Below are 9,510 nucleotides of genomic sequence, written 5' to 3' on the forward strand. Positions count from 1 at the left end.
AACCCCCCCCTTTTTTTTTTTTTTTTTTTTTTTTTTTGTCAAAACAAGTTTTTAGGATTTTTTAATTGTGTTGAGCATAAATGCTTGTCAGAAATGCCTTTTCTTGCTTAATACACTACGCTAAAATTTCATGACTTGACTTGGACTCGAACCACCAACCTCCAAATCCAGAGTTCACCGTGGTAACCACTACAGCACTGGAAGTAACTCTATACACGTAATAATGCTTGTAATTGAAGTACTTACTTATTCTATTAGTGTGGAACTGTAGGCCCACAAGGTCTTTTTTTTAACCGATTGACATTGAAATGTCTTTTTTTTGCCTGGTGTCTTGTTTTGTTGCTGATGGCAGCAATTTTGCTGATTGTTCGTCCATAATTGAATGAGAAAAAACGCACTAATAGCAAAAAAAAAAAATAGTACCTATACCACCTCCTACTTACTTATTTTGTCACTAGGAATAAGGTACCCATATCTAAGGTATAAGTTAGGTCATAAGTGCTAATTGAGATTGTCTACCTACTTACGGCCCTTGGCTAGGGGGCTAGGTTGTTTACTTGGTCTTTTTGCCAGCCTAGTTAGCTTAGTTGGTAGGATAAAATCCGCCCGGGCGGATTTTATCCTACCAACTAAGCTGATGGGATAATGTTCGTTCTCGGAACGGCTGGGTTTCTCCTATCCTGTCTTCCTTCTCTCTTCGGTTTCGGGACGATAAGACCATAGCAGTTACAGTTCCCTCTGTCAAACCTCTTAAAAAAAAAAAAATCTTTTCAGCCAGCCTCACTAAATAATTTTGCAGTCTTCAACCAGCTGCCGACTCAGACAGTCACATTTCGTTCGTGTCGCTTAGCAACCCTCTCACAAGAGAGCCTTTTCAGTTTTCCATATAAAACTTGTGTCAAATTAGCAACCGTTTCAATGAGGATCTTTTCAATCTTGTGTGGGAATAATTATATCGCGATCCCGAGTGGGGAAATATTCGTGTGTGTAACAAATCAATTTCATACCCATTTTCATAATTATTGAACTGTGCTAATAACTCCAATTCCTGTGTTCAAATTCAACCTCCCTGTGTCCCTACGCCTATCTCCATCCAAGGCGAAGAAATCCTATTCAGATAAGTACAGAGTGGCCCATGTAATCATTCTCTCCTTTCCTTCTTTCGTCCAACTCTCATCCTTCATGATCACCCTTCCATCCTCTCCCCACTCCGTACCTAGTGCAGAACCATCACCTATACAGTCCACTCGAATGGACTAGGGTAAGTCCCCATTATCATTTATCTTTATCCATTCTACCTCTCTTTTCTCCATTTTTCCCAACACCAAGTGTGTTTTCCTTACGGAAACTGAAAACTGACCAATGTTGGTTAGTAATTTCTAGACTTTCGATGACTAATGCGCCAAGTCGGATTTCCAATGGTTAGTAAAGGCGCTGTGGTTGAACTAATTCCTAAAAGGCTTATATATTTTCCTCTTGGGAAACTGACCACTTGAAAATTGACCACCGCTACATTAGAAAGATAAATTAAACTCATACACAAAAAAGCCCACTCTGAGACTTAGGTGTAGGGGCAACTGGCCCGAATTATGGGTTAAGCTTATACGAAGCTACAAGTACAACGATACAAACTAAATAGAGCAGTGTTTCCAGTGGTCAGTTTTGAAAAAGGAAAACACACCTGGTCTTTTTGTGTCGAATTTTGCATATGATCGAAAATTTCTTTAGTTATATAATTAATCCTCGATTTTTCCTTGTTTTTTTCTTTGCCCTACAGATGGTACTCCGGGTATTTTCCTGGAAACTATCGTGTCCACGCTGGTGTGTTTTGAGAACGACTACACAGCCCTGTTCTCACTCTGTCTTCTCTATGCTATCGCTATCAACAAGCATACAGTCTATTGTAGCAGTTACTTCATTGTTATTTTCTATGTTACAGATGGTACTCCGGGCATTTTCCTGGAAACTATCGTGTCCACGCTGGTGTGTTTTGAGAACGACTACACAGCCCTGTTCTCACTCTGTCTCCTCTATGCTATCGCTATCAACAAGGGTGTGGGTAAGTAATTAATTAATCCCTGTTTTGTGTGGAAATAAAATTATTAATCTCTGATTTATTTTTTAAATGTAATTTATTTTGATGGATCAGAGAACCCAGTATAGTGTATTAAGGAGAAAAAAAATCAAATCATTTATTTGTGGTAAAGCGGAGATAAGGTTGAGGAAGACCGGAGAGAAAAGGTATGGAGAAGGGAGGAGGCATTAGGTAGGAGAGTATGAAGGGGTAGGATAAAGGAGGGTAACTCTGAACCCAAGTAAGATTGGGAAAAGCTGCATTAAAAGAAGAAGAAGAGACCTTTTTCACAACTTTTATGGGTACCACCTACCACAGCATTACTTACACTCGTATTTATGAACAAGAGTGATCGTTCTTAGATCAGTCTCGATCCAACAACTGTAATAAATGAAGAAAAGTTTAAAGATAGAACATGGTGGAGAGGCTTTGTTTACAGTCGACCCATTTCTGGAACGACTTAAGATTTGATGATGAAGTAATAAGTTATAAGTTTCGTTAGCTATGCTATGAGAAAGTACTGCAATTGGCCCAAATTTTCATTATTCATTTACAATCTACTACTACCTACGTAAATTGTTCAAAGTGCCCTAAAAAAACTTTGCATGTTCTTTATGTTGTTATTATTAGGTATGTTGAACATTGTTATTTATTTATTTATTGTTATTATTATATTCTTATTTAAGTCTTTACTTATTTAATTATTGATTTTTCATTTACTTTTGTTTGTAGATACCTTCCAAACGTATAGATTGTGTTTTCTTACACTTAATTCTTTCTTAGTTCATTAGCCCGTCCTTCCTTAACTATTACGATAGTAATAATAAAAAAAACCGGTGTGAACATCACACAACTTTCCTCATCCTATTGAATGATGCTTATTTTGGGTGTTCTTGTTCTTATAGCCAAACTATTACAATATCTCTAACCGTTTAGTCGGTATAGCTGAAAACCGCCAACCGCAGCACCTATCTCAACCAAACGTTTTGAGTGAGTTGCATCCTTGTCACATTTGTAAACTCCATACCAAATTTCAAGTATCTAGCTCATACCGTTCCCGATATATTGTTAAATTACACCGAAAACCGCCAAAAAGCGGTAAAATGCCGCCAACCGTTGCACCGATCTTAACCAAAAGTTTCGTGTCGCATCCTTGTCACATTTGACAGCTACATACCAAATTTCAAGTCTCTAGCTCTTACCGTTCTCGAGATATTTTGTTTACAGACAGACACACACACGGACCAATGGCTGAAACTTCGGATTTAGGCTCTAGGGACCTCAAAACGTGTTGTGGCACTAAAACCTGACCATCGAAATTTGGACCCGATTACATTACTTTCCTTCCTATAGGATAAAAGTAAAAAATGGTGTTTTGGATTATTATTCTGAAATCCAATTTTATCTAGTGTAAGAGGCCCTGATAACTTTGGGGGGGCTTAAGCCCCCCAAGCCCCCCCCTATCGCCGCCTATGGTAGCAGTTGTTCTTCATGAGTCCTATGTAGCAGTTGTTTTATTCCTACGGCGGCAATTATGCTTAACACAATTAAAATTCCTTCCTTAAAAAAAAGAAGAAGAAGGAAAAAAAGAGTGTTTTTTATTTCATTTTTATTTCGTAGCAATGACATAACTGCTACATTAGACTCGTGTGGTCTGTGCCGTAGCGTGCCCATCCCGTAGTATGCCTCTCATCAGATGGGCGATAAAAGACACAATACTTCCCATTTAAGTGCTTGTCAACACGAGAACACCAGAAAATTACGACAAAGTCAATATATTCTATTCCTCTCCAGATCACGAAGAACAAAATCCCCGGGTTCGTGCCCCCCAGTAAAACGCTGGAAGAGTCTCTGGACACGGATTTTTTTTAGAGGTTTGATAGAGGGAGCTGTAACTGCTAACGTCTTATCGTCCCGAAAGTTTATTTAGGATAAAATCCTCAAATACACGTCCTCCTGATTACAAGCCGAGCGTCTTGAAAAAAATCTCTATTTTTCTCAGAAAATCTTAATTTTTCTCAGAAAATCTTAATTTTTCTAGAAGAAATCTCTATTTTTCTTAGAAAATCCTTATTCTATCCTAAGAAAATGTTTAGTTTTCTAAGAAAATATCGATATTCTAAGAAGATCTCTATTTTTCTCTATTTTCTTCTCCCCAGGTATTGATTTCACCAAATTCTATCCTAAGAAAATGTTTAGTTTTCTAAGAAAATCTCGATATTCTAAGAAGATCTCTATTTTCTTCTCCCCAGGTATTGATTTCACCAAACGTCTGGCATGCGGCGGGGTCGAGCGTGCCAAGCGCGCCATCCGCGTCTTTCTCCACATCCGCGAACTCTGCCTCCTGCTTGCCGGGGAACAAGAGACGCAGCTGCCGCTCACCGACTACCGCAGCTGCGTCCAAGTCGACAGCGTCCTGGACCTGACCAATAGCGACCTCATTGGGTGTCATGTGGTGCGGGGTGGCGCGGGTGGGAGTAGGGTGCACCGCTTCCTAGTGGTGAATGATGTACAGGTCATACTGGTGGAGCCTGACACGCGGGTGGGATGGGGGGTGGTCAAACTGGCAGGTGAGTACCCTGGGGTGGGATGTGGTGCGGGGGGGAGTAGAGTGCACCGCTTCCTGGTGGTGAATGATGTACAGGTCATACTGGTGGAGCCTGACACGCGGGTGGGATGGGGGGTGGTCAAACTGGCAGGTACCTAATAATAATAGAATAGAATATACCTTGTTTATCCTGCTTGAATGAGACTAAAAAGTCCCTTAACCCCCGCAGTCTAAAGTCAAATTGTCAAATTATTTTGAAGATAAAATTCTATACCTCGGCTGGGATTGAACCCATGCTCTTCTGTTTACTGAGGCAGGTAAGTGCCTTGGTGGCGTAGTGACTTTTAAAGAGCACGGGGCAAAAGGAGATGTCAGTCTCATGGGCTAACCGCGCCCTCGAAAATTCTAGTCTGAACATTAAATGTATGTAAATGGAGTTTCTTTGTGTTATTATGTCACAACTTTGGCGCTCACTGCAGCATTATAGGATTTTTCCAATATCTCAATAATCCTACAATCCAATGTTTACCTACCATGCTGGCACCGGTCGCTATGCGCATTTATATGTCATAGCTACTCATTTTCCTCACGAGGCTGAGTGGGCCCCGCAACAGCCAGTCACGGTATCAATCATTTGCATGATACAAATTTTCTAGTAGGAACATTAGACTTGTTTAGTTTAAAAATCTAGTCTAAACATACAGGATGACCGTTCCACAGGGTTCCTACAAGACATCGAGGTGACCGGCGACAAGGCTAGTCTGAACATTAAACTTGTTTAGTTTAAAAATCTAGTCTAAACATACAGGATGACCGTTCCACAGGGTTCCTACAAGACATCGAGGTGACCGGCGACAAGGACGATTCCAAATGTCTTCACGTCACCATCCAAAAAACCAACGCCGGGCCTCTCACGCAGGCCAAGTTCATTTTCGACGACCACATTCGGTGTATGGCGGCCAAACAACGACTCAACCGGGGCCGAACCCAGGCCCGTCTGGCTAAGATGCAGCAGATAGCCAAACTACTGGACCTGCCCAGTAGTGTACAGCCTTGTCCTTCCCCGCCCCTGTATACGCTAAGAGGTAAGTGACGAACGGCCATGTTGGGAGATGATTTATTATTTTAATTTATTTAATTATCATTTGAAATTTTTTTGAGATTGTAAACAACATTAATGGGATTTTTTTCTTTCTTTTCATTACCACTTTTTATATTGTTTGACATTGTAAGTAACGCAGTAATGAAAGCGCATGATAAATTATTTTTTATTATGTGTCTTTCATTCCCCAGCAATCTAAAGAAGGTCTCATGTATGGGTGTCATAACATAAAATAATAATAAGTATAAGTACATAGTGCTTTATTTAGTTAATGGCTTACCTTATTTTCTATTTGACTAGGGTTCTTAGTTGGGGATTATTATTTACACCGACTCGAGTTTCGCCTCACTCGTAGGCGAACGGCCAGACACCCGAGTGACCCTGTATTTGGTACCGATACCTTTTTTAATTTCCTTATCCTATGGGAAGGAAAGTAATGTAATTTCATCCAATTTGAGATACTTTCCATACTTAAAGCCCTCAAGAAAGAACTTTTTAAACATCCGAGTAGCGGTTATCTGTTAAATCGGACTTACGGTTAGCTATATTTTGGCCGTGACCAGGGAGAAACATATGTCTCAGCGTTTGTATCGGGCTCAAGAGAAATCTTTGCCTTTTTTCTTGCTTTATATTGCAATAAGTAATAACTTCAAGGGCAAATCAACGAATGGGTAACCGTGGCAAATGAATATGGATTGAAATTTAGTGCTGAGAAGAGTGAAGTAGTGGTACTTAAGTGTGAAGAACAAGTTGAAGGAGCTATTGTGATGAACGGAACAACGTTAAAACAAGTAGACCATTTCAAGTACTTGGGCAGTATCATTTCGGAAGACGGCACCATCGACAAAGAAATAAATAGAAGAATACAACAAGGAAGTGCATTGTAATTTTAATCATTCAATGTAAATCCCCTATTGTAATTATCTTTTCTTAGAAGCTTTTTCATAATATTATCAGCTTAGGAAAAGGTGTCTAATATGAATCTAATTAATAATAATGCTTTATTTAGACTGTCATCTTAGAATATAATACAAAAATGTTAACAGTAGAAAACCTTGCTTTATGTGTTTCAATCGTGTTTACCCTTGTGTTTGTCCCGGAGGGTGTGTTTCAATCGACTCAACCCCGTGTTTTTATATCATCTTCGCAGTGACAAAGGGCTTTTATTATAGCCGATGGCCCTACCAATACCAATACCAAATATCATCTTCTCTGTGTCCCAGGGACCCGCAATCACCCGCCGTTAGCATCCCGCTCCCGCCCTCTCTTCACCCGTGTACCCGGCTACGCCACCCCCGTTCAATTCTCTCCCCGCGAGCGAAGTCCCCAGTCGGGCCGAACGAGTTCGCGCAGTCCCCACTCGGGGCCCGTTCAATTCTCTCCCCGCGAGCGGAGTCCCCATTCGGGGCGGAGTTCGCGGAGTCCCTCCCAGGGGAGAACGCGGTCATTGGGCGCTCAGGATGAAACAAGGCCACGGCCCCATTCGGGGCGGAGTCCCCATTCGGGGCGGAGTTCGCGGAGTCCCTCCCAGGGGAGAACGCGGTCATTGGGCGCTCAGGATGAAACAAGGCCACGGAGCGAAGAAATACCGCTGTCTGATATCCAAGCCAGGGTGAGTTAACGATAATTATATCTGTTCTAATTTATATCTATATTTTCCATTATTAATCATTATTATGGTTGGTTGGTTGGTTAGTTTCAAATGCTAGAAATTGACGATTAGGTGATTTTTCTTAAAAATTACCATTATTATTAATATGTAATTTTAAACAACCTCAGGTGTCAATGCGAGTCCACAAGTCATGTCAAAAAAAATATCTAGACGTACCTATTGTAGAAGAGGACTTTGAGGAACACTTGTAGAGTGTACACTGTACACCTAAAACAAATCCTGTCCTACCAGCCCTGTTAGCTTGGAGGGTAGCGCGCCTACTTCTATTCTCGCCCGGGGCGAACTTTACCCTAAACAGATGAGGTTCGTTCTTGGAACGGCTGTCTTTCACCTGTCCTCTCCTCCTCTAAACGATTTCGGAACGATAAGACCTCCGTTCTTACAGTTCCCTCTATCAAACCTCTTAAAAAATAAAAGATCTGTACCTCTATTCTTTTTTTTTCCAGCTGAACAACTTCTCCAACATCGCCTCCGCCAGTAACCTAGATCCAACCAATAGCAGCTCGAGCTTCTTATCCAGTAGCAACACTTCCAACATCCTGGGCCCTGGTTCTAACATCTTGGGCTCTGGCTCTTCCAACATCTTGGGCAACACTTCCAGCTGAACAACTTCACCAACATCGCCTCCGCCAGTAACCTAGATCCAACCATTAGCAGCTCGAGTTTCTTATCCAGTAGCAACACTTCCAACATCCTGGGCCCTGGTTCTAACATCTTGGGCTCTGGCTCTTCCAACATCTTGGGCAACACTTCAAATATCCTGGGCACTAATTCCAACGTCTTGGGCACTGGTTCGTCCCTCTCTCGGAAAAGCAGTGGCGCCTCCTCTCTGGGGTCGTGTGAAGACGGCCCCAACCCCTTGCCGTCCAGTGTCGGAGCTGCGGCCCACAACCCCCACCCACCCCTGAGTCGGAAAAAGAAGAAGAACCGCGGCCAAATTGAAACGGTATGACTGTAGGAGAGCGAGAGAGGTAGGAGGGAATTGATTGATTATTCATTATCAAGTTTCCTTTTATTATTTTTACAACATAACTCTTAGAACATAAAAAAATTCGTATAAATGGTATACCCATCCGTAAAAGCAGATCTTAACTGATTGATTGAAAATGACATATTTATTTATTTGGGGAGGAGGAAAGGCAGGAGAGAGAGAAGGGTGAATGGTTGCTTTATTGACATCAAATTGGAATTAATACAACACAGCACTTCCTAAGCTAAGAGAGAGAGAAAGAAAGAGAAAGAGAGAGAGAGAAAGACAAAGAGAGAAAGACAAAGAGAGAGAGACAAAGAGAGAGAGAAAGAAAGAGAGAGAGAGAGCCAAATTGAGACGGTATGACTGTAGAAGAGCGAGAGAGATAGAGGGAGCAAGAGGTAGGAGGGAATTGAATATTGTACTCTTACAATTAAAAAATTGACAAAATGGAGAGAGAGAGAGAGGGGAAGGAGGGAGGAAAGGGGAGAGAAGGGAGAAAGAGAGAGTGAGCTGTTATGACTAGGAGAAAAAAGGGAATGAAGGAGAGAGAGAGAGAGAGAGAGAGAGAGAGAGAGAGAGAGAGAGAGCGAGAGTGCACTATGTTTGCGGGCATTAGAGATGGAGTCATGACTGTTTTGCTGGAGTCATCTTCCTGAGTTGGCTCTGGTGAAATGGTTTTCAAAATTGCAAGTCTAATTTTCCTCATTGGTGATGGTTGTGTCTTGTGTCTGATTAGAAGTGATTGAAGTTGAGGGAGTTTTAGGTGGGACGCTGAAGCTCTCAGTTGTAGCTGGTTGTGACATGTGTCTACATTCATGTGTCAACTTCATTTTGACATGTGTCTACATTCACAATTCGGTCTTGTAACACTTCCTTGTTTACTGGAAATAAACCAGACCCTTTGAAACCTCCAATGATATGCTCTGGCTTGTATGATGAATTGACAAGCTTTTTTTAGCAGACTTGGCAATATTGCTTTGTCAATATTTTTCAATCGACTTTCTCTGTACCATAATTTTAGGATAATATCTTTCCAGGCATTTTTCATGGGACCAAATACCCCTACATCAAGAGGTTTAAGGGCATGAGAAGTCCCCCGTCGGGTCGTCAGGGTCGCCGTAGGTATATCGTAACGGGTTGT

The 9,510-nt window shown here is 41.5% G+C and overlaps 1 protein-coding gene across 1 annotated transcript in view; it reads left to right on the plus strand.

The window, feature by feature from the left end:
* LOC103520558 (protein CLEC16A homolog) overlaps positions 1 to 8,447 on the plus strand; it is a gene marked incomplete at its 5' end in the record, with an annotated part of 14,100 nt that extends 5,653 nt beyond the window's left edge. Inside the window, 6 exons of the mRNA XM_026831629.1 lie at positions 4,327 to 4,644; positions 5,447 to 5,707; positions 6,948 to 7,138; positions 7,202 to 7,336; positions 7,843 to 7,977; positions 8,133 to 8,447. Of these exons, the coding sequence (XP_026687430.1) occupies positions 4,327 to 4,644; positions 5,447 to 5,707; positions 6,948 to 7,138; positions 7,202 to 7,336; positions 7,843 to 7,977; positions 8,133 to 8,348 (1,256 nt within the window). The remainder of the gene's footprint in view (positions 1 to 4,326; positions 4,645 to 5,446; positions 5,708 to 6,947; positions 7,139 to 7,201; positions 7,337 to 7,842; positions 7,978 to 8,132) is intronic.
* Between the last annotated feature and the right edge of the window lie 1,063 nt (positions 8,448 to 9,510).

Source organism: Diaphorina citri, unplaced genomic scaffold (assembly GCF_000475195.1).
Source record: "Diaphorina citri unplaced genomic scaffold, Diaci psyllid genome assembly version 1.1 scaffold3787, whole genome shotgun sequence".
Classification (NCBI taxonomy): domain Eukaryota; kingdom Metazoa; phylum Arthropoda; class Insecta; order Hemiptera; family Psyllidae; genus Diaphorina; species Diaphorina citri.